This window comes from Gopherus evgoodei, chromosome 5 (assembly GCF_007399415.2).
Source record: "Gopherus evgoodei ecotype Sinaloan lineage chromosome 5, rGopEvg1_v1.p, whole genome shotgun sequence".
Taxonomy (NCBI): domain Eukaryota; kingdom Metazoa; phylum Chordata; order Testudines; family Testudinidae; genus Gopherus; species Gopherus evgoodei.
The window spans coordinates 30876549-30902446 of NC_044326.1; the positions used below are offsets into that span (position 1 = coordinate 30876549).

Below are 25898 nucleotides of genomic sequence, written 5' to 3' on the forward strand. Positions count from 1 at the left end.
GCTGTGTGCACACCTAATTTACCCCACCTTGAAACGGGAGTAGAATAAAGCACACTAAGGATCAGAGTCTGAGACACAAACAGGCTGGCTCACTTCTTAGGTTGGAAGTGGAGCACATTGCCTCTGTCAAAAGTGAGCGCATTGCCTTTAAATTTTTTTTTTAAATGAAGCCTCTAGTCTTCAAGAGTGGTTGTGCAAATTCCAGCCCTCCTCAGCAGGAAGAATGGATTAAACCCAGTGCTAGGGTCCCTAGGGATCATTATCGCCCACAGAAAAAAGCCCTCAACGATCAGATAGAAATAGGCCATATTCCCCTATTCTTCTGATGCAGCAGATCTAATCTCTCTCTCTTTGGGAGCTCACACCATGTTTAAAAATATGTTCCACACATTATTTTTAGAGGAAAACTACAGATTCCCTTTATAGTGTAAATAATTTGACGTATGTCCCAATTTTGCAATTCCCGAGTTGGTTTAAATGGATGTTTGTTAGTTACAAAGCTCTCACTATAAGAGATAAACATGGTTTATCTTCTCACATGATCCTCTAGTAAAGAAATTACTGTATATTAATGCCAACCTAACATCTTTTAAAGCATCCCAAGGCTAGAACTTGCTTCCACTGAGACACTTAGTTTCCAAACATTTAACCTGTATTTTCATCTTAAAATCTATTTTTCCCCCTTCAGTTGGCCAGCGTATATATTTACCCAGGTAACAAAATCACTGCTTTTCAAAATATACTTTCCACAATACAGTATATAACTGCAAGAGAACTTTGTATAATATTTACTTATATTTGTTAAAAATAAAAACTCACGCCATAAGGAAATTGCCGCCAGTGTTTGAGATACAGCCTCTGGTTGTTGGAGAAGCATGTTTATCATAACCACAAGTACCACATAATAGTCCAAGATAGTAAAAGACCAGGATCAGAATCACCATGCAGCAGAGAATTAGACAACCCAACCATCTAATGAATCAATATAGACAGTTACAGGATTAATATGCATGGCACACCACAGTCCAAGAAGCAATCATGAATATTAAAGAAGAAATATCAAAGAGATTAAAGGGTAAAAATATTATGCAGGGTGACTAATAATTCAGAAGAGAACCATCTCAAATGGGTTATAAATGGAGCGGTGCAAAAAATCAACTAAAAATCTGTGTGTTGTTTTGTTATAGAATTACCGATTGTTCTTGTAAAGTTTGCTTGTCTGAAAATACACACATATTACTTCATATCTGAATGTTGTAGAACAATTGTTTTTAGATTGTTGGGGTTAAAAGCTATGGTAAAGATACATTGCAAAATGCCAAACTCTGCATTGCTGCAATTACAAAAGTACAAGGTTAAATGTATATAATTGGGGTAATGCAAGATTAACCCTAATTCCTACCAAAGTATTCTTTCCTTTTTACTCATGACAGAGTAATTCTGCTCAATCTACCTACATATGTAGAATTCATCCAACACTTCTTCACTCTAACACCTTCCATGTCTCTCTCCATCCTTCCTTTCATTTACTCTGATTTCTCTCCTTCTCCCTTCAGCTAATTCCCTCCCATCTCCCCTTCCTTCTCACTCTTGCCCTCCAAGACACTGGATGCAATAAAATAAAATATGCCAAACCAAAAATAAAAATTTCACAGCTAACCAAAAAGAAAACTGGAACGAATATGATATTTGCAAACCATTACGCTACTTGTATATTACATCCCTTATCCCCACCCTTTGTCTTGTCTAAATAGAGTAAATTCTTCAGGGCAGAAACTGTCTCTTACTTTATGTTTGTAGAGTGCCCAGCAAAATCCTGGCAGGGCCTCTACCACCAGACAAACATTAAATTACAATAACTTCACAATAGCATCAAGGCTCCACTATAGCTCAGCGATCAAACTTTTACTGTCCTGACAAAAACAAATAATTATATCAAAATTTTCCTAGACAGCATTTTTCCCCTCCTACCTTATTATTTAAGTAATATGTACCTACCTGTAGAAATCATACTGTTCCACTAATGGGAAATAATCTTGAACATATGCCTCACTCTGAGTAAGATATATTGTTAAATCCGCTAGAACCTTCTGAACAGGAAGCATTTGAGTGAAGCTAGTGATATTTGTACCAATGAGGTCCAACAAATTTTTGATATCTGAAAAAGCAAGCATTGTGGGAGTATATCGTTACAAGTCCATAAAAGGAAAATTATATTCTACATACACCAAGTTAAAATGCTCATTCATTTCAGCCACATTGTATATGGAGAAAGACAAGCCATGAAGACAAACATGAAACAGGACAGGCAAGCCACACGGAATATAGCTTTCAACGTAAGATAAATGGCATTTTAAGACACACATACTGTAGTTTTAACATTCAACTTAGCAATGAAAGATGTTGAAGTCAAGTCAGAGTTTTCTCTGTTGATTCATTTTAAAATTAATGTGTCTTTTTAAAATCCAGCTAGTTTAAATCTTGCAGTTTTTTTTTTGTAATATACCCAATAGCAATACTGAGCAAGGCAATTAGGTACTACATTAATAGACGTTTTAGGATTGTTCAAACAAGGGCTGTCGGTTAATTGCAGTTAACTCATATGATTAACTTAAAAAATTAATCGTGATCAATTGCAGTTCTAATTGCATTGTTAAACAATAAAATGCCAACTGAAATTTATTAAATATTTTTGGATGTTTGTCTGCATTTTCAAATATATTGATTTCAGTGACACAGAATACAAAGTGTACACTGCTCACTTTATATTATTACAAATATTTGAGCTGTAAAAATGATAAAACAGTATTTTTCAATTCACCGCGTACAAGCACTATAGTGCAATCTCTTTATCGTGAAATTGCAACCTACAAAAGCAGATTTTTTTTTGTTATAAAACTGCACCCGAAAAACAAAACAATGCAAAACTTTAGAGCCTGCAAGTCCACTCAGTCCTACTTCTCATTCAGCCAATCACTAAGACAAACAAGTTTGTTTACATTTACAGGAGATAATACTGCCCACTTCTTGTTCACAATGTCACCAGAAAGTGAGAACTGGCGTTCGCATGGGACTGTTGTGGCTAGCGTTTCAAGATATTTACATTCCAGATGTGCTAGAGCAAGGGTAGACAACCTATGGCACGCGTGCCGAAGACGGCACGCAACCTGATTTTCAGCAGCACTCACATGCCCAAGTCCTGGCCACCAGTCCGGGCGACTCTGCATTGTAAATGAAGTTTCTTAAACATTTTAAAAAGTTTAAACTTTACATACAACAATAGTTTAGTTATATATTATACACTTACAGAAAGACCTTCTAAAAATATTAAAATGTATTACTGGCACGCAAAAAAGACAGTTACTCACCTTTGTAACTGTTGTTCTTCGAGATGTGTTGCTCATATCCATTCCAATTAGGTGTGCGCGCACTGCGTGCACATTCGTAGGAAGATTTTTACCCTAGCAACACTCAGTGGGTCAGCTGGGTCGCCCCCTGGAGTGGCGCCGTTATAGTCCCGGATATATATCCCTGCTGACCCAACGGCCCCTCAGTTCCTTCTTGCCGGCTACTCCGACAGAGAGGAAGGAGGGCGGGTTTGGAATGGATATGAGCAACACATCTCGAAGAACAAACAGTTACAAAGGTGAGTAACCGTCTTTTCTTCTTCGAGTGCTTGCTCATATCGATTCCAATTAGGTAATTCCGAAGCATTACCTAGGTGGTGGGGTCGGCGTGACATGTTGCAGAATGCAAAACTGCTGAGCCAACGGCTGCATCATCTCTTGACTGTTGAACCAGAGTGTAATGTGAGGCAAAGGTGTGGACCGAGGACCAGGTAGCTGCACAACATCTTTCCTGGATTGGTACATGAGCCAGGAAGGCAGATGATGAAGCCTGAGCCCTGATAGAATGTGCGGTGAGATGGCTTGAGGGAATATGAGCCAAGTCATAACAAGTGTGGATGAACGCCATCACCCAAGAGGCGATCCTCTGGGATGAGACAGGTAGGCCTTTCATTCAGTCTGCCACTGCGACGAAGAGTTGGGGCAATTTACAAAAGGGCTTTGTCCGCTCGATATAAAATGTGATCACCCTACGGACATCTAGGGAGTGCAATTGTTGCTCCCGTCATTATGAGCTCAGCTTCGGGAAGAAGACCGGAAGGAAGATGTCCTGATTGATATAGAAGGCCGATACGACTTTAGGGAGGAATGCTGGGTGTGGTCGCAACTGCACCTTGTCCTTGTGAAACACAGTATATGGTGGGTCCACTGTGAGCACCCGAAGCTCGGAGACTTGTCTGGCCGATGTAATGGCTACGAGAAAAACTGTCTTTCAGGACAGGTATAGTAGTGAGCAAGTTGCTAATGGCTCGAATGGGGGAGACATAAGTCTGGTTAAGACCAGGTTGAGGTCCCAGGTACGGACAGGGCGGCATACTGGGGGTATAAGTGCTCCAAGCCCTTGAGGAACCTGGAAACCATAGGGTGTGAAAACATGGAGCAGCCACTCTCCCCTGGGTGGAAAGTAGAAATGGCCACCAAGTGCACCCTCAATGATAATACCGCTAGGCCCTGCTGTTTGAGAGACCAGAGGTAATCCAGGATGGTGGGGATCGAGACCTCGGTGGGAGTAACATTTTGCGTTTCACACCAGCAGGAGAAACGCTTCCACTTGGCCAGATACGCAGACCGAGTGGAAGGTTTCCGGCTATCCAGGAGTCTTTGTTGTACTGAGGCAGAGCAGCGTAACTCTGACTGGCTCACCCATGGAGCAGCCATGCCGTGAAGTGAAGGGACTGCAGGTCTGGGTGGTGAAGTCTGCCGTGGTCCTGGAGTTATGAAGTCTGGGTGAAGAGGCAGGGTAAATGGGCTGGCTATCGACAGGTCGAGCAACATGGTGTACCAGTGCTGCCTGGGCCACGCTGGGGCGATCATGATCAAGCAAGCTCCGTCCCTGTGGAGCTTTAGCAGGACCCTGTGAACCAGCGAGAAAGGCGTAAAGCAGTTGGCTCGTCCACGGTATCAAGAAAGCGTCCAAGATCGAGCCCGGGGAGAGACTTTGCAAGGAGAGAACATCTGGCATTTCCTGTTCTTGCCGGAAGCGAAGAGGTCTATGCGGGAAAATCCCCACTTCCGGAAAACAGAATGAATAATGTCCGGACGGATGGACCACTCGTGAGAGCGGAAGGATCTGCTGAGTCGATCCGCCAGAGTGTTCCGAACCCCTGGGAGAAAGGACGCTACCAGATCTATTGAGTGGGCTATACAAAAGTCCCAGAGTCGAATGGCTTCCTGACAAAGGGGGGAGGACCGTGTCCCTCCCTGTTTGTTTATGTAATACATGGCTCAGTGAACACTGAGACACAACGGCCTTGCAAATGCTGTTGAAATGCCTGGCAAGCAAGGTGGACTGCTCTCAACTCTCGGACATTGATGTGCAAGGCCAGCTCCTGAGATGACCAAAGGCCTTGAGTGCAAAGATGTCCGAGGTGAGCACCCCAGCCGAGAGATGACGCATACATCATCAGGGCCATAGAAGGCTGGGGCGGATGGAACGGCATCCCTGCACACACCAGGGAGGGCGTCAACCACCAGTCGAGGGAGCTTAGGAGTCTCGGGGGAACTGTGAGGATCCTGTCTATATTGTGTCTCCCCGGGTGGTATACTGAGGAGATCCAAGTTTGAAGGGGACGTAGGCGTAGCCTGACATGCTTGGTCACGAACGTGCAGGCAGCCATGTGACCCAGGAGGCTGAGACAAGTTCGAGCCGAAGTGGTTGGGAAATTTTGTAGGCCTTGTATAATAGATATCATTGTGTGACACCGTGGCTGTGGTAAGCAGGCCCTGGTGAGATTGGAGTCCAGAATGGCCCCAATGAACACTATTCTTTGTGTGGGATCCAGAGCAGACTTCTCTAGGTTGATCATCAGGCCTAGCTGGATGAATAGGTCCTTGACGATGCCCCCGTGCCGTGTTATTTGGGTCTCGGAGGCCCCGCGAATGAGCCAATCTTCGAGATACACGAAGACGTGTATGCGTCGACGACGGAGGGAGGCGGCAACTATGACCATACACTTTGTGAACACTCTTGGGGCTGTGGAGAGGCCAAACGGAAGGACCGTAAATTGGAAAAGTTGACGGTTGACCACAAACCTGAGGTACCGTCTGTACAGAGGATAAATGGCAATGTGAAAATACGCGTCCTTCATATCGAGTGCGGCATATCAGTCTCCAGGATCCAAGGATGGGATGATGATCCCCAGGGATACCATGCAGAACTTCAACTTTATCAAGAACCTGTTGAGTCCCCGCAGGTCTAGAATTGGTCCGAGACCTCCCTTCGCCTTGGGGATTAGGAAATAGCGGGAGTAGAAGCCCTTGCCCCTCAAGTCCTCTGGTATCTCCTGTACAGCTCCCATGGCAAGGAGGGACCTTACCTCCTGCAAGAGGATTTGCTCGTGAGAGGGGTCCCTGAAGAGGAGTGAAGATGGGGGGTGGGAAGGGGGGGCAAAATAAACTGAAGGCAGTATCCAAATTCTACCATGCGTAAGACCCAACAATCTGAAGTTAGTTGGGTCCACGCAGGGAGGAAAGAGGAGAGGCGATTGCAAAAGGAAGGGAAAGGATCCTGTTGAACAACTGGTACGTTGCCCGCGGGCGTGCCTTCAAAAGTTTGGTTTAGGTCCCGAGGGTGGTTTGACGGGGCCGTGATTCTGACCCCCTTGGGGTCCGGACTCCCGTCTACGATTGCCTCAGCCATGCCTCCTGCCGAAGTCCTGCTGCTGTCTAGGCGGCGTGTAAGGGCGCTGAGGCTGGGGCCGGAAGGGTCTGCACTTAGACTGCGGTGTGTGCATCCCGAGTGAGCGCATGGTCACCCTATTGTCCTTCAGACTCTGCAGCCTAGGGTCAGTCCTTTCCGAAAATAGGCCCTGACCTTCAAAGGGCAAGTCCTGTATCATATGCTGCAATTCAGGTGGAAGGCCTGACACCTGAAGCCATGATATTCGCCTCATGGTAATTCCTGAAGCCAGAGTTCTGGCTGTGGAGTCAACTGCGTCTAATGAGGCCTGGAGAGAAGTTCTCGCCAGCTTCTTTCCTTCCACCAAAAGGGCCAAACTCTTGAGGCAAGTCTTGGGGGACTAGCTCTGTAAATTTCTCAACCGCCGCCAAGGTGTTATAGTGGCTAAGCAGGGCTTGTTTGTTTGCCACCCTGAGTCAGAGTAGATTTTACGTCCCAATAAATCCATGCGCCTAGCCTCCTTTGCTTTTGGAGTAGGGGCTTGCTGGCCATGGCGCTCCCTTTCGTTAACCGATTGGACGACGAAGGAGCAGGGTGTACATACAGGGGCACCATGTACTTCCTCTCAACTCCCCTAGCCGTGGGTAGAATAGATGCTGGAGACTGCCAGATGGTATCAGCTTTCGCTTGGATCGTCCGAATAAACAGTAAGGCCACCCTTGTGGGAGTGTCAGCTGACAAAATATCTACCACCGGGTCCTCTATCTCTGGAACCACCTCTACCTGGAGGTTCATATTCAGGGCCACCCGTCTCAGGAGATCTTGATGTGACCTTAGGTCAATTGGAGGAGGGCCCGAGGAGGATGTCCCCGCCACCGCTTCATCTGGAGAAGAGGAAGAGGAAAGGCCAGGGACAATCGGGTCCTCCGTTGTCTTGTGGACTTGGGCGATGTCCGGCTCCGGTGGGACCTGAGGGTCTGGTGCCTGAATGGGAGCATCCTCCGTACCCACAGGAGGGGGGAAGCTAACAGTAGCCTCTGGCACCTGGTGCTCCGACGGTATGGAGCGTGATGGCACTGGAGGATGGTCTCAGTAGGGCAGGCTTGCCAATAGACTGTATAACCCACACCGGTGGTGCCGGTGGTTGAGGCAGTGCAGACTCCATCAGTGCAATCAGTTCCCTTGCCGTACAGAATGTCTCCGGCGTGGAGGGAATAGTAAGCTCAACCATGGCGCGTGCCAGGGAGCTGTCAGGCACCGGACTCGACGGCTCTTGCGGGACCGGATTCGAAGGTATTTAAGTTGTCGGTGCTGGGTGGTCCGACTTAGGCGGGTGCTCCAACTGCAGTGTGGACACTGAAGCTGCAGGAGTCTTATGTTTTTTGACCCGCGGGGAGAGGGAGCAGTGCCGAGCAGACATCTGGGCCGGCGATGGTTGGTGCCGAGGGGCCTTAGCGGTACCAGTGCGCTCCGGTGCTGAAGATGCGCTTCTCCCCAGTGTGGACACTGTCCAGTGCTCTGTGCCGAGGGTGGAGGAGTAAGAACTGCCTCCATCAGGAGCTGTCTGAGATGAAAGTCCCGCTCCTTTTTGGTCCGCAGCTTGAAGGACTTGCAAATGCAGCACTTATCTACAAGGTGGGATTCCCCGAGACACTTAAGGCAGGAGTCGTGAAGATCTCCTATAGGCATCGGCTTGTGACAGGCTGAGCATGGTTTGAAACCTGGTGAACCGGGCATGGGTCTCGGCACCGGGTGAGGAGAAGGGGCTAATCCCCGAACCCCTCTTAATTACATACACTATGTTAAAGAAAATAATAAACTAACTGCAAGTATAGAAATTTGAACTATATACACAACAACGAGAAAACTATGAGTAGCTAGGGAGGTGGAGATCAGCTAAGCCGCGCTCCACTGTTCCAACGACCGACACGGGTGGTAAGAAGGAACTGAGGGGCCGTTGGGTCAGCAGGGGTATATATCCGGCAACATAATGGCGCCACTCCAGGGGGCGACCCCGCTGACCCACCGAGTGTTGCTAGGGTAAAAATCTTCCGATGAACGTGCACCTGGTGCGCGCACACCTAATTGGAATCGATCTGAGCAGCACTCAAAGAACCTTAAATCAGAGTGAATAAATGAAGACTCGGCACACCGCTTCTGAAAGGTTGCTGACCCCTGAGCTAGAGTGTCATATGTCCCTTCATGCTTCAACCACCATTCCGAAGGAGATGCGTTCATGGGATGGATGGCTTGAGGATTACCTGCTCTGTTCATTCCCTCTGGGGCACCTGGCACTTGCAACAGTCAGAAGACAGGATACTGAGCTAAATGGACCATTGGTCTGACCCAGTATGGCCATTCTTATGTTATTTTCATGCTTATGACTGGTTCTGCTCGATTACAATCCAAAGCAGTGTGGACTGACCTGTGTTCATTTTCATCATCATGAGTCAGATGCCACCAACAGAAGGTTGATTTTCTTTTTGGTGGTTCGGGTTCTGTAGTTTCCACATCGGACTGTTGCACTTTTAAGACTTCAAAAAGCATGCTCCACACCCTGTCCCCCTCAGATTTTGGAAAGCACTTCAGATTCTTAAACCTTGGGTCAAGTGCTGCAGCTATCTTTGTCAAATCTGCAGCGAAAGTGTTCTTAAAATGAACAACATGTGCTGAATCATCATCCAAGATCACTACAACATGAAACATACGGCAGAATGCAGATAAAATAGACCTGGAGACATACAGTTCTCCCACAAGAAATTCAGTCACAAACTTAATTAAACACATTTTTTTAAAATGAGCATCATCAGCATGGAAGTATGTCCTCTGGAATGGTGGCCGGGGCACGAAGAAGCATATGAATGTTTAGCATATCTGGCACGTAAATACCTTGCAACGCTGGCTACAGAAGTCCCATGTGAACGCCTGTTCTCATTTGCTGACACTGAACAAGAAGTGGGCAGCATTATTTCCATAAATGTAAACAAACTTGTTTGTCTTAGCGACTGGCTGAACGAGAAGTAAGACTGAATGGACTTGTAGTTTTTGAGTGCAATCTTGTAACAAAAAAAAAAATCTGCATTTGTAAGTTGTACTTTCACGATAAAGAGATTGCACTACAGTACTTGAATGAGGTGAATTGAAAAATACTGTTTATCATTTTTACAGCTCAAATATTTGTAATATAAAGCGAGCAGTGTACACTTTGTATTCTGTGTTGTCATTGAAATCAATATACCATACATACTCGTTCATAAGTCAATTTTTTTTTTTAGTAAAAAAGGGAAGCACCAGAGAATGGGGTTGGCTTATGAACGGGCATAGAGAGGGAGAGGTGCAACACAGCCCCTCCTCCCAACAGAGGGAGCAAGGAGAGGCAGCACAGCCAACACAGCCAGAAAGGAAGAGGCGAGGCCAGAGTCTCTCCACTTCTGGCCATGCTGCTCTCCCCCAGCCTCCAAAGCAGCTGCAGCTCCGGGGTTGGCAGGCTGCAGCCACGCTGGTTGGCCCCGCCCCCCAGAACATGCTTCAGCTGTGCCGTCCAGTCTGGCCCGCTGGAGCAGGCTATGGCCGCACTGCCCAGTCTGCTGGAGCAGCTCCAGCCAGGCCAGAGACATCCTCCTCTGGCCCTCCCAGATAAAGTGGGAAGGGATGGGAAGGGGAGTGTGTGAGGGTATGTCTACACTACGGGATTATTCCAATTTTACATAAACCGGTTTTGTAAAACAGATTATATAAAGTCGAGTGCACGCGGCCACACTAACCACATTAATTTGATGGTGTGCGTCCACGGTCTGAGGCTAGCATCGATTTCTGGAGCACTGCACTGTGGGTAGCTATCCCGTAGCTATCCCATAGTTCCCGCAGTCTCCCCCGCCCCTTGGAATTCTGGGTTGAGAGCCCAGTGCCTGATGGGGCAAAAATCATTGTCACGGGTGGTTCTGGGTACAGCCTCACCCCTCCCTTCATGAAAGCAGCAGACAACCATTTTGCGCCTTTTTTCCTGGGTGAACTGTGCAAACGCCATAGCACAGCAAGCATGGACCCTGCTCAGATCAATACCACAATCGTGGATGTTGTGAACACCTCGCGCATTCTCGTGCAGTCTATGCTGAACCGGGACCTGCAAAGCCAGGCGAGGAGGAGGTGGTGGCTACGGCAGCGCGGCGACGAGAATGATGAGGACATGGACATAGAATTATCTCAAATCGCGGGTCCCTGTGCTTTGGAGATCCTGCTGGTAATGGGGCAGATTCTAGCCATTGAACGCCGATTTTGGGCCTGGGAAACAAGCACAGACTGGTGGGACCGTATAGTTTTGTGGGTCTGGGACGATTCGCAGTGGCTGCGAAACTTTCGCATACATAAGGGTACTTTCATGGAACTTTGTGACTTGCTTTCCCCTGCCCTGAAACGCCAGAATACCAAGATGAGAGCAGCCCTCACAGTGAAGAAGCGAGTGGCAATAGCCCTCTGGAAGCTTGCAAAGCCAGACAGCTACTGGTCAGTCGGGAATCAATTTGGAGTGGGAAAATCTACTGTGGGGGCTGCTGTGATGCAAGTAGCCAAAGCAGTCATTAAGCTGCTGCTACGAAAGGTTGCAACTCTGGAAACGTGCAGGTCATAGTGGATGGCTTTGCTGCAATGGGATTCCCTAACTGTGGGGGGGTGATAGATGGAACCCGTATCCCTATCTTGGCACCAGAGCACCAGGTTACCCAGTACGTAAATCGCAAGGGGTACTTTTCAATGGTGCTGAAAGCACTGGTGGATCACAGGGGACATTTCACCAACATCCACATGGGATGGCCAGGAAGGGTTCATGACGCTCGCGTCTTCAGAAGCACTGCTCTGTTTAAACTGCTGCAGCAAGGGAATTACTTTCCAGACCAGAAAATAACAGTTGGGGATGTTGAAATGCCTGTAGTTATCCTGGGGGACCCAGCCTACACCTTGATGCCATGGCTCATGAAGCCATACACAGGCAGCCTGGACAGTAGTCAGGAGCTGTTTAACTACCGGCTGAGCAAGTGCAGGATGGTGGTAGAATGTGCATTTGGCCGTTTAAAGGCGCGCTGGCGCACATTACTCACTCGCTCAGACCTCAGCCAAACCAATGTCCCCTTTGTTATTGCTGCTTGCTGTGTGCTCCACAATCTCTGTGAGAATAAGGGGGAGACCTTTATGGTGGGGTGGGAGGCTGAGGCAAATCACCTGGCCGCTGATTATGCGCAGCCAGACACCAGGGCGATTAGAAGAGCACACCATGAAGCGGTGCGCATCAGAGAAGCTTTGAAAACGAGTTTCATCACGGGCCAGGGTACGGTGTGACTGCTGTGTTTGTTTCCCCTTCATGAACCCTCCTCCCCTTTATTGACTCCTTCCCTGTAAGCAACCCACCCTCCCCCTTCGATTACAGCTTGCTTAAGGAAATAAAGTCACTATCGTTTAAAAATCATGTATTCATTATTAAAAAGTAATTAGAAAAAGAGGCAGAGAACTGACAAGGTATCCCGGGTGTGGATTGGTAGGAGGATAAGAGGGAAGGAAAAGGCCATTAAACACATTTCAATGTAATGACAGCCTTTTGGTTGGACTGTCTACGAGGGTGGAGTGGGCGGGTGCACGAAGCCTTCCCCCACGCGTTCTTACACGTCTGTGTGAGGAAGATATGGAACATAGTGAGTGGTGAGGGTGGTTACACAGGAGCTACAGCGGCACTATGTGACCCCGCTGCTCTTCCTGAAGCTCCACCAGACATCGGAGGATATCAGTTTGATCATGCAGCAGCTCCAGCGTTGCATCCTGCCACCGCTGATCTTCCTGCCACCACCTCTCATCTCGAGCGTCTCTCCTATCCTCACGTTGGTCCCTCCTATCCTCTTGTTCACTGGCATCTTTTCTGTACTTTGCTACCATGTCCTTCCACTCATTCAGATGAGCTCTTTCATTGCGGGTTACTTCCATGATTTCCAAGAACACTTCATCTCGCGTCTTCTTTTTCCTCCGCCTTATCTGAGCTAGCCTTCGGGATGAAGTAGGGAGGCTTGAAAAATTTGCAGCTGCATGAGGGAGGGAAAAAAGGGAGAGAAGTATTTAAAAAGATACATTTTACAGAATTTTCATAGTGAACAACACTATTCACCTTACATAGCACATGTGATTTCATTACAAGGTCGCATTTTGCATCTTAATATTGAGTGTCTGTGGCTCTGGTGTTAGAGATCTCACAGATGCAGGTCTGGGCATCAGAATTTAGCTTGCATGTGGCCATGGTAAGCCATTGTCTTTCGGCTTCTCCAGCCTTCATATACACAGTACCCTCTGATGATTCTTTCCTGTTAACATGCAGCAGCAGAAGCCAACCCCCTCCATCCAATTCTCTAGGATGATTGCTTTACCCCTCCCCCCACTGCATGGCTGGTATCATGGAAGATCACTGCTAATCATCCCCCTTTCCCCCCACCGCGTGGCTAGCAGGAATCTTCCCAGCTAAACGCAAAAAGCTCAGGGCTATCCTTCCTCCCCTCCCCCGCTTGGCTACGTGCAAGGAAGGATTTCTTGTAAGCAACAGCCCAGTAGGAAAATGGCCATCTCTGTCCCCTTAATTAAATTCCTGAATTTCAACCAGGTCACCATGAACGATATCACTCCACTGAGGATAACAGAGCGAGATAAAGTACGGATGTTTCTTGAATGCCAGCAATCAGCGGGACCATACGCAGCAATGCTTTGTCATGCAATGATACCCGATTAGTTGCTACATGCATGGCGTGGTAAAGTGTCCTACCATGGTGGACTGAACAAGGCTGCCTTGCCCAGAAACCTTCTGCAAAGGCTTTTGGAGTACCTCCAGGAGCGCTTCATGGAGATGTCCCTGGAAGATTTCCGCTCCATCTCCAGACATGTTAAACTTTTCCAGTAACTTTACTGGCCGCGAATGCATCCCAAGCCCTCATGGCAAATCAATTATTAAAAAACGCTTGCTTTTAAACCATGTTTTATATTTACAAAGGTACACTCACCAGAGGTCGTGTCCATGGCTTCACTGTCTGGGCTAGTGGCTTGGGAGGGTAATTCCGTCTGGGTCACAAAAAGCTCCTGGCTGTTGGGGTTAACGGAGTGCTGTGTGCTCTCTGCAAGGTAGTCCTCCTCCTCATCTTCCCCCTCCGCAGAATCCTCAGCCATGGTTGTGATTACAACTCCCACCTCGGAATCCATGGACGGGGTGGGTAGTGGTGGCGCAGCCCCCTAAAATTGCATGCAGCTCAGCGTAGAAGCGGCATGTTTTTGGCCCTGACCCGGACCTTCCGTTTGCTTCTTTGGTTTTCTGGTAGGCTTGTCTGAGCTCCTCAACTTTCACTCTGCACTGCACTGAGTCCCTGGTGTGGCCTTTTTCCATCACAGCCTTGGAAATTTTTTCAAATATTTTTTCATTTTGTCTTTTGGAACGGAGTTCTGTTAGTACTGAATCCTCTCCCCATATAGCGATCAGATCCAGTACCTCCCGTGCGGTCCATGCTGGAGCTCTTTTTCGATTCTCAGGAGACTGCATTGCTACCTGTGCCGATGAGATCTGCGTGGTCACCTGTGCTGATCAGAGCTCCACGCTGGCCAAACAGGAAATGAAATTCAAAAGTTCGTGGGGATTTTCCTGTTTACCTGGCCAGTGCATCTGAGTTCAGACTGCTGTCCAGAGCGGTCACAGTGGTGCACTGTGGGATACCGTCCGGAGGCCAATACTGTTGATTTGCGGCCACACTAACCCTAATCCGATATGGTAATAGCGCTATTCCTCTCGTTGGGGAGGAGTACAGAAATCGATGTAAAGAGCCCTTTATATCGATATAAAGGGCCTCGTAGTGTGGATGAGTGCGGCGTTAAATCGGCTTAACACTGCTAAAATCGGTTTAAACAGTAGTGTAGACCAGGCCTGAGAGTCCCAGGCTAGGGGTGGGGTCATGTGGTGGGTGGTCAAAGGGGTTACCCCCCTGACCCTCAGGTTCTTTCCCCCCAAAAATTTCTCCACCAGTTGCTGTCCTGGCCCGTCAGGGTAAGCAACTGGCTCACAGGACTCTTTGTTTACTTAGGTTTACCTCCATGCCTGTGGATACGAGATAAAACACGAGAATTACAGGGTCAGCTTCTGAACTGGTCATAAATTTCCATTTTTACTTATCCATCTGGGGCGGGGGGAGGAGGTCAGCTTATAAACGAACCGTCTTATGATTGAGTTATATGCAGAAAAATATCCAAAAATATTTAATAAATTTCAAATTTGTATTCTATTGTTTAACAATATGATTAAAACTGTGATTATATTTTAATCACTTGACAGCCCTAGTTTACAACACACCCTGTTAAATTAAAGATCCTATATTAACTTCAACACAGAAAGAGTTAAATTATAATCTGTCTATACAAAATGCATAGTTTAAATAAAAAGCCTTTCCAATTAGTTAGCAGCATTCTTCAAAAAGATGTGCTAATGAAGTAATATTTTGGTTATCTCAATTTAGGAGGGAACATGTCAATCTGTTGGCATAATTTAAAAGTTATACTTAGCCACACAGAGCTCCTAAAATATTTCATATTACCATTGTACTATAAATATATAAAGAAATGCCCCAGGAATTTGGTAATGGCCAGCACTGCCTCCAGGAGAATCAGGCCTTTTTTACGCTTTGGAACAAATAGATTCCAGTACCAGCTTTCCTAAACCCAAACCCTCCTTCTCTTTAAAAACTAAACTGTTTATGAAATTACTCTATTACAATTTTTTCCTGTTTTTCCACTTGATTTCTACCCTGCACTCAGTTATTAGTAAGAAACATCAAGCTGCTAAAATAATGAAAGTCTGTCTGGTTTTATGTAAATTGGCAGCTATTGGAAAGAAGTATTTTTGCATTGAGATCTCCTTAATGAAGAAAATGTAACATCATCATCTTAGAAAACTTTGACTCATTTTAGACAAGGTCACACAGTATGCTATGTTTACATACATACTGTGTATCGTTTTGCCAAACTTACAAGGAACAGCTGTTTACATTGGCAGAACAGGTCCACAATGCAAGAACAAAAATTAAAACACATTAGTATACACATTCATATAGTAATGTACTACGTCACCTTTTAATGATAACTAAGCCGTTAGCCAATTTAACTGCTTTATTTTTGGGTACTTAAAAGGTTAGATAAAGAACAAGTTAAAATATTATGTGTTTTATCCACTAGATTTCATACCACTACATAGATCAGTTTCTTTTTTTTATTAGGAGCTTAGCTTAAATAAATAATAAATACTGTATATGTGCTTTTTCCAACCAAAGCACTGTCAACATTATAGCACAATAAAGATAGAGTAACCCATTTAGACTTCACGATTTCACCTGCAAGGCAGTAGTAGTCTAAGAAAAAATGCACAAAACACCATACGTTGTATTCTTAGATTTAATTATGAGACAATAATACTGCCAAAGGTGGTCGTCTCAGTCTACAAAAATGAGAACAAGTTTTAGATTCTATCTTTGATAGCATTTCCTGAAACATCACCAATAAAGGGGATACAAAAATATAACCATGGTAAACGAGTGATACTATGCTTTAATGTTATGCTCTAGAAAACAGTTGATCAATCAAAAGCAAATTCTATTATCAGTTTCACCTGATAAGATGTTCCTGGTTTGGTTCAGCACTAAATCAGGAGTATCATTAAAGGCTGCATAGCCCTAAAATAAATGGAGAGAGTTAAAAGACTATCTCAAAGCTGAATTGCTCACATTTGTTTTTGTGTTGTAAAAGGGCTGACATTATACACATCACATCTTATCCAGTATGTCAAACAAATTTTACGTCACCCATTAAAAGTACAAAATACTATAGAAAGCTTAATGAGAGAGTCTAATCCAGGTAGTTTGCTCTCAAAATTAGTCCCTGAAGAAGCAAACACAAAACACACTTTTTTAAACATACATCAGTCGCATTTGCATGATTATGACCCTAAGGTGCTTTTTGTCCAACGTGGACCTAACGCTTACAAAGCTAAGGTTGCACGCACATATTCTCAGTAAACAATGCTGACATGCTGAACACCTACATAGTCTACTCTTCTCAGAGTGCCCCCAGCCCATCCCAAAACAAAAATGTCATGTTGAGACTGGTAAGCAGAAACACCAGTCAGGAAAGATGAACAACACTGTCACGGGTGCCAGAATTTCAATCCTTTTCTTCAGACCTTTGTTTTATGGAGACAAAGGATTACAAACAAAAAAAAACCCCAAGATGCTGAAAACAGTGGGTGCCAATTGCCAGAGAACTTTCCAGCATCTTAACCAGATGGGAAAGGAAAGGGCACACTTCACTCTACCTAGCCACCTCCTACTCCCTTTGTATCTCCCCCTCACCCTGACCACCCATGTGACAGGCACAGGTCAGGATGAACCCCTCATGCTCTGGGGCTTGTGGACTGCTTTTCTATCTTTTAACAAGGCTCTTACTAAAAACACCTAAACTTTAAAATTTGAAAAGGTATCGTATATGCCAGTAGACCAGTGGTGGGCAACCTGTGGCCCGTTAGGTACTGTGCTGGTGGGCCGTGAGACAGTTTGTTTTACACTGACTGTCCGCAGGCACACCTGCTTGCAGCATCTAGTGGCCACAGTTCACCATTCCCAGCCAATGGGAGCTGTGGGAAGCGGTGGTCAGCACATCCCTGCGGCCTGCACTGCTTCCTGCAGCTCCCATTGGCTGGGAATGGTGAACCGTGCCCACTGGGAGCTGTGGGCAGCTATGCCTGCAGTCAATGTAAACAAACTGTCTCGTGGCCCGCCAGTGGATTACCCTGACAGGCTGCAGGTTGCTCACCACTGCAGTAGACCCAGATTTTGTTTTTTTTGCTTTTGAAGAATATCCTTTAGTAGAAAATTAATGTTAATTATGGATGCACAGTGCTCTGAAGATGTAAAGCCCTATGTAAGTATTATTAGATTAACTCTTAAGATGTGAACCAATGCTGGGACAGTCAGGAGAGAAACCCGCTAAGAAGCAATAAGGGGGAGAAAGACTTCTATTTGGGAAAGCCAAGAACAAATGTCATATGTAATCATCCCATCCTACTATTTAATGTACCAAGAAACGTACCTTTTGAACCAAACTGGAAAGGTCTATTTTAAGGACGTCATTGACTTTGGCAAGCTGTGCGCTCACACCTGGCAACTAGGATGGAAAAAAGCATTCTTGAGTTCAATGGAAGATACCATATACACTACTTGACCACATATTTCAAAGGGGGCAGTAAAAACAAATTGGAAGAATGTGTATAGCACAATATTGCTAATGCTCTCCTTAAACCTTCGTTGGATGAAAGCAAAATTTATACTCAGCAATTATAGTTAGCAGATCATAGTGTTGGCTAGAGCAGCACTTTAACATCACTGTTTGAGATATCTCTCTCTCTCACTTTTAGTGCACTCAAGATAAAAGCAGTGACTGAAATTGCATAGATGAAGTGACGCAGAATAGATCATTTTACTACACAAATTACTCCACAAATTGAGCCTAAATCAGAGGAATATTACTGAGGTAATACAATGAAACTACACTGTGAAATGTTGAAACAATATTCTTACCCCACTGAAGTTAGCATTGATATTCAGTTGATTTAATGAATTTCTGATAACATTGCAAGTTGAAGCAGCTTGAGCAGCAGAGCATGCAGAGTCACTGAGTGTGTTGCTCAGGTGTATTTTAACATCGGTCAGGTTAGAATGCAGCCTTTCAGTACCTTCCTGCAAAACCTCCACAGAGACACTTACATTTTCCAATGCCTCCTTTGTTTCTCTGATTGCTGTAATGATACAAAGATTTTAAAAGTTTGATTTAGAACTCAGTCTAGCTACTGAGCAAGATGCATACATTTAACTATAAAAACCAACTCTATTGCAGCAGAAAATATACTGCGAATAGATGCATAGCACATTTTGCTAGCACAGGCCAAACAGTCCATCTATTTTTACCAGGATTCCATCCCCCTCCCCCTGCAAATTTACCCCCTTTTACTCTTTGTTCGGTTCACTAGTTTGGGTGAATTGCAACACAGAAATACAATGAGTCCACTGTTTCATTATTATATACTAGCACAAGTGGGTCAAGTCATTAGCAACAAATCCAGGGCCTTGTTTTGCAAGCTTAGTACAATATTTTCTGTATTTCTATCACTACTGTACACTTTGGGCACATCACTGAACTGAGTTTCAAGTGAAACAGAACATGTTGAACCAGCATTAGTGATGGCTGGTGCAACATTTTCTGCCTTTAGATCTCAGCCCAGTCATACAAAAACAATGAAGTGCTCAAAAGAAGGGTAATAGACAAACAGATACAGCTAAAAATGCACAAGAACGTGCACAAAAAAAATGAACCACACTTCACACAACACACAAGATTTTGTCAAGTCTTTTACCTTTTATAGCCCTTTCCACTTTGACTTCAAGCCAAACAGAAAAATAAAGCAAAGAAAGGAGAATGATAATGAGTGATGAGAAAGGGGTCTGGTGACGTGTGCAAACAGATTCAGGTGCATGGGTAAAGCAAAAAAATTGACTAAAGAAAGTGAAAATTTTCACCTTCATATGTACAACTGCACTACTTACAAACTCCTGAATTAGAAATTTTGCATAAAACAAGAACTGTTGAAATCATCTTCATAATGGACAAATCACAGAATCAAGTGTTAATAAGCCCAAAGCATGTATGGTCAAGACATCTTAGTTGCTGGTACCTTCACAATAAACTAGACAAATATTTTAACTTGATGGTGCTAGCCCACACATAAAAAGCAGCAACACCCCTTTGAGGACTGAAGGTATAAAACAGTATGACCTGCCTGAGAAGCAGATAAACTACTATTCATTAATTACTGTTCACAAAAAGTTTGAATTTCTCCAAATCAGCCTTTCCATATAAGAAGAAAAAATCTGGCAGTAGACATACAATTTCAAATGATGGGAAATTCACTACAAAGACGCAGCTGAATAAGCTCAAAACCTTTCATACAATGCAATCAATCCACTGGCTAACTCTGCTTTGTAAACTCACTACCACTGCAACTTCCATAAACCATTGGTACTACTGGAAGAGGCAAGGATGGGACATTTACCTAGCCAAAACCTAGCATTCAAAGACGCTTATAAATACCCAGAAGGTCCAGTATCTATCCATCTGAAAGTGCACAGATGCCAAATACCTTTTTAAACAGAAAGATACAAGGATGCATATTCTGAGGAAAAGCTCTTGCCACTGGAATAATGCTCTCTTTCCTCTGTAATGGAACCATGCTTTTCCCTCTTGTCCTAAGGCATGCACAACACTCTCAAGTCACTTGACAATGCCCAGAAAAAAAAACCTCTACGTAGGGACTGATTACAAAATTACATAAACTTGTGGACTAGGAAGAGGGTCTCTCTTAACAAGGCAATGGAAGATTAATAAATAAAAGCAGGAGACATGCATTTACCTCCTGCCATTGTTAGAGCTGCATCGAGTGCAGGACGCACTTCTTTCGCAAAACGCTCCTGAACTCTGCTGCCAAGCAATGACCCAACATCTGTAGTAAGAGAAAATAAAAACCATTGCAGGCCAGTTCAATGCAATCCTGTATCACTACCTATCAGAACAAGTATCTTGCACCAATTTTTACTAACTTCTAAAAAAGCTGCACTCAGGACTAAAGTCAAAGTTCAGCGTAAAAAGACCTCACTGCCCACATCTTCTTTGGCAACACTTACCTCTAAGATTTACGGGATTAAGCAATAAATCAAAAGGGAGTGAGGTCTATTTACTAGTGCCTGACTTGGGAAAGTGAAGACACTCTAGCAATGCAACAACAAACCAGAAATGCATACTCCAATACTGTTATCAAAGCACTGCTCCTTAACTTTACTTTATTATTTTTCAGAACACATTTTACGAAAAAAGTCCATCATTTTGCAGTGAACTTTGGGCAACAATCTTTTACTATGAACTATTTTTCATAGTGCACAAAAAATAGGGAAACTGATTCTTTGGATCCCTTTCTCCCTCCTTTTCCCCCAAAGCCCCAGCTGTGTTCTTAAAAGACAGTCCCAAAGATGCTTTAAATTTTCCATCAATCTTAGATTTTTGTACGTCTGCCCATCACAGTATCTATCTTCCACATAGAATAGCTTGGCAATAGTGAAGTCACTAGTGAACTTCATGGAGTCTCTGGCTTTTCTCCATTTTCAAGTCATAGAAAGTTCTTAGGGTAGGTTTTTTGAGGGTGCGGGGTGTGTGTGTGGGGGGGGGGGTCAGGTTTGGGAGGCAGTGTCAGGGTGCTATGGCATAGATGTATCCTAGGTGGTCAACACTGTCAATTCTGGTTATGGTGGAAAGGCTTTACTAAATAGGAAGGTTTTTCAGTGCTTCCTAAAAGCAGTCAAGCTCTGGATTTGTCTAAATTCCCCCATAACTTCATTCCACAGCTGCCACCCTTAACTTAAAATGCATTGTCAGCAGCTCCTATACACTTTGCCCTAGTGGTTTGTAGATGGAGATGTGGTCTCTTATGAGCTGGAACCTGTCCCACTGATGGCTTTGAAAATTAAGACCTAGGCCTTAAACTGGCAGTGGAGGCAGATAAATACTCAGTTTAGTCTGCAACTTCAAGAGCATGGAAAGCCATAAATGAGTGCTGAACATGCAGATGGCAATTTTAAATTATCCTCTAAATGCCCATTAGTCTTGTGCATGACCTCCCTTTCTTTGAGACCAGCTGTGCATTCTGTGGCTTTGTCTAAACTAGGATTTTAAAAGTATGATGTTAAATAATGTGATAACATGTTTTAAAAGGCTAGCATAGACAAGACAGGCTCTTTAACATGTGCTGTAGCATGTTAAAGTACACACTGTCTTATCTATACAGACTTTTAAAACTTGCTTGCCCTAGGGTGCTAACACCACACCTTTTAGTCTAGTCTAGAGAAGATCCATATGTAGCTGGGCTCCTTTTAACTTTAGACACTGAAGTAAAAGCCTTGAAAAAAAAATCCACATTATAGCCTTTTTATTTTTAAATTAAAAGCTTCAGAAACGTCACCAAGCGCTATAAACTGTGCTGCTGAGGACCATGCAGCAACTGCTTTAAGTTTCATGATCAGTGCTTTTCAGGTGCTAGTTATAAAATAATTGCTCTCAATAGTTCTCTCTTGCTCCAGCCAAATATCTGAAAGAGTCTTACAATCATCAGTAAACTTATATCTCAACATGTCTATGTGGTGGGTATTATTATAATGCCAAGAACACTGAAACACAGCACCTGACTTGACTAAGCTCAAAACACAACCTGCATTGCAGCCAGGAGCCATGTCACTTGGCACCCAGTCCTGTGCTTTACTTCCTCTGAAACCACCAGCGATTACTGAACTCAACAAGGCAAAAATTATTAGTCTTTGACTTAAAGTGAAAGTCATTTAATGAAGAGTGGAGTTTATTTTTTAGAAAAATTTATATTGTGCCACGTGTCATTTTTCAGGAAGAATTATATTTTTGTTTTATTCTGGTTATAACAACTTGACTTTTGTATTGTGATAGAAGTCATTCACGAGCTCTTCAGTGAACTCTACACTGAATACATATAACATAACACAGACATAGCTAATAAAAACATATTGCTTACTATTAAGGTCGGAGAGTGCTTTGTTCTTGGTAGTGTTATATTGGCTCACCAAGTAGTCAATTTGCTAAAAGTTTAAAAGAATATATTTTTAGTAAAGAAATAGTAACCACCCCATACATACATATTTAGCGGCAAAACCCCCAAGCTGTTGAACTCTACCATTAATACTTCCAACAATGTACAGTACAATTCTCTTCAGTCGTGAGATGCTTAATTGTGAAGTCTCCTAGGGAGAGATTTAAACCCCAATGATAATTAAATAGCAGCAATTGCTGCTTCATGAGGATTCCGTCAAGTGATTTAGTATGATGAGGGTCTCATGTATCTGTTTCATGCTAGTTCTATCCCTCTGGCTATCTAACAGTATTTAGTCCCTCCTTCACTGTGATACATGTAGAAAGTGTCTGAATTGCTTCACCACTTTTTATTCCTTTGTTTGCCCTTATGCTAGGCAGCTTGCAGGCACTTCCATTGCTGGCCACAGGAAGAGAGGTGGCTTTCCTTTTCCAATTGCAGACTGTGCCCTTTACCAATTCTATGGGTCTGTCCAGTGACAGTTTGGGCTCTGCACTATTCCAGATAGCAGCATTATGACAACATGGTCTTTTGTTAATCAGTTTTTGTTTGGTTTGTATTTCTATTTGGTTTGCATCTTCAAGTATTCAGTGTGGTGAATCCAACACAAGCAGCAGTGATTAAATGGCCGAAAACACATGCAGCATATGAAACATTTTGTGCCTGACTGAGATTATGTTTTTGCCTCTCATCAATATACCACAGTTTTCTAGGCTCTGGAGTCTGCAGAAGAAACTAATTTAAACTGCTATGAATTCTCAAACGTCACAAAACAAAGTGGGATTTAGAATGACTAGCAAAACAAGGACAGATATCCTAGGGGAATGGTGTATGAGTTGATGTCCTTAATAGACAGACTGTTAACTGCACTGAAGCGTGATGTTGATAATGCAAAAAACTTACATATTCTGCAAATCATCTATGACAACAGCTCTGAGCACTTGACATCTTCATCACATCCTCTATATATTATGCACCTAATGCTGATTGGACATGTTAAGTTCGTACTTCAGAAGTCTGTCTGCAGCCTACAATCTATCAGATGGATTCTATACCACTGTCAACAAAACTAAAGACCCTTCCTACTAGTCTCAAGAATTTCCGGGATTTGATTAGGGGCACATGAGTACATGATGTAAAGATGCCCTGCACAACAAAGCAACTTACTAAGAAGAGTCAGATCTGATAGAATAGACTATAGATAACATTTAGTTAATTATACAGAGAAAGAACTAATAAACCTAGGTAAGAACTGGAAAACTATACATAACTGAGACTTTGAGGAGTTTCTGCAGTTTCCATGAGCATTCGGTCTCTAATACTTATTTTAGCTTAGTGCAAAAGTACTTTTAGGAGTCACTAGCTTTTTAGCTATTTCATATATATATCACAATAGCTGAAGGAAACACGACAGATTTTATATTCTGACATTTCCGACAACAAGCACCCAGCTGTGGCTGATGCAAAGGAGTGTGTGTGTTGGGGGGGGGGGTTGGGATTGGAAGAATTCTTGGTATAACTGGGTCACAACTACCAATGTCAGGTTCACTTCAGTGCCCTGAGCCAGCTCAAAATGATTGTAGATTTATGAAAAAAACACTACACACTGCAAACCAAAGGTTCATTACGTAACCTCATCTTTCCTTCCCCACACCTACCCCAAAGGGTTCTGCCATGACATTGCATTTACATACATTCCCTTTTGCCTCCAGCACATAGAATATGCCCAGATGTGGAGAGAATTAAGGAAGTGGTGGATGGAGATTTCCCTTCAAACAACAATATACTTCAGCCCAGGCTGCAATGTTAGAGGAGACATCCTGAATTCCCAGACTCTCACATCATCATTATAAAGCCCTCAATCAAAAGAAAAGCAGTTCATACTCTATCATAGAGTGGGATTATTATGACCAAAGCAGAGGGTGGTCACTGCGCCCACAGGTGTGACAGTATTGTCTGAACTGGCTCTGGCTCAGTAAGAAGTGGGATATTTGTTTGCTTTCCATGTGATTTTTAAACAGTATGTTTTTTCAACTTGTAACAAATTAAACATCCAACAACACAGAAGGGAAAAGCTATCATATAAAGTTCTCTAATAGGAATTAATCTTTCATTGGAAAAAGTCACAGAGAAGTATTTGGAGCACTCTTTGCAACGTAAAAGGAAGTGTGAAGCCATTAAGGACACTGTACTTCACATATGGTATGCCTCAATATATGCATTAAAAAGCATAAAAGGTGTTCAACAAAAACAGAAAAGGCTACAGTTCACTCCAGAGGATATTGGCATAAAGAAAAGGGATGTATGGCACTGTTGCCCATGCATACTTTTATAAGAATTGCTAAAAAACAGGGGGTTATTTCCCTTTTAAAAAATTACCTCTTGGGCAACGCACAGCGCAGCAAAAGAAAAAAGGCAAAGGAGTGTCACATTACTGCACAGCCCCTTATTTGTTCGAAGAATGCTGGTCCACAAGAATAACAGGTGGATATTTATTAACGTATGAGATGTCCTTTATCTTTTATTGTATTGTGTTATATTTTATGCGATTGGCAACCAGCGTAATGGATTGGCATGCATAAAGAAAATACAGCTTGTTGCATGCATCACTAATACCAAATAGAAAGAAAAACTACTTTCTAGAATACTTATCTTACATATACAACCACATATATAAAGAAAGCATCTCTTTACCCCTGGAGTGTCATTGAGGAAAATTCTCAGGTCTTTAAAATTACTGTGCACCAGGTTCTTTGCTCCCCGGACTTGACTTGTTAAGTGTTGGTTGGCAGCATAAGCACAAAGGACACCAATACTATAAACAGAATGACACGAGATATTACTTTACTACTGCAAATACACATTCTGCCAATTAAGAACAAAAAACCTAGCAAAGCAATCAACATTTATCTGGGTAATGGGTGCCCTGCAGACAAATTAACGTCTCCTTTTACTATAAATTTCATTTTTAACCACTAGGTGGCACTGGGAAATTAGCTATAAGATTTGATAGATCACTAATTTTCTACATGTTTAATAAAGAAATCTCGTTAACTCAAAAGCCTTCAAAAGGAACACACAATAGCAAGACATATTTTCAGCACTGCAGTTGTCAAAAATTTACAAAATGTATACAAGATATACTAATAGTATACATACTTAGTTATTTTTTAAAAAACAGCCATGATTTATGATGGCTAACATTCCCTTTCACGAATAATCATTAGTTTGACACATCTACAAGAAAACAGTTGGTAAAATAACGTATTAAAAGGAATTATACATGAAACAAGTTTTTAAATTAGAATTACTTCCACTGCTAATTTTTTCACTGTGGTTTCAATCTTTCAAACACTTTGCATATACTTAAAAGCACATAGTCTAATTA

At 43.5% G+C, this 25898-nt stretch overlaps 1 protein-coding gene across 9 annotated transcripts in view; it reads right to left on the reverse strand.

The window, feature by feature from the left end:
• PROM1 (prominin 1) overlaps window positions 1-25898 on the reverse strand; it is a 92895-nt gene that overhangs the window by 23119 nt on the left and 43878 nt on the right. For 8 of the 9 annotated variants that reach the window (XR_004000662.1, XM_030564560.1, XM_030564562.1 and 5 more), the window contains 8 exons: window positions 25205-25325; window positions 22436-22499; window positions 20258-20347; window positions 18372-18589; window positions 17884-17958; window positions 16409-16472; window positions 1999-2158; window positions 820-972 (listed from right to left, as the gene is read on the reverse strand). Coding sequence is in view for 8 of the 9 variants with exons in the window: in XM_030564560.1 (XP_030420420.1) it covers window positions 820-972; window positions 1999-2158; window positions 16409-16472; window positions 17884-17958; window positions 18372-18589; window positions 20258-20347; window positions 22436-22499; window positions 25205-25325 (945 nt within the window). In the remaining variant the exon portion in view is untranslated. The remainder of the gene's footprint in view (window positions 1-819; window positions 973-1998; window positions 2159-16408; window positions 16473-17883; window positions 17959-18371; window positions 18590-20257; window positions 20348-22435; window positions 22500-25204; window positions 25326-25898) is intronic. The other variant, XM_030564563.1, reaches the window with a different exon arrangement.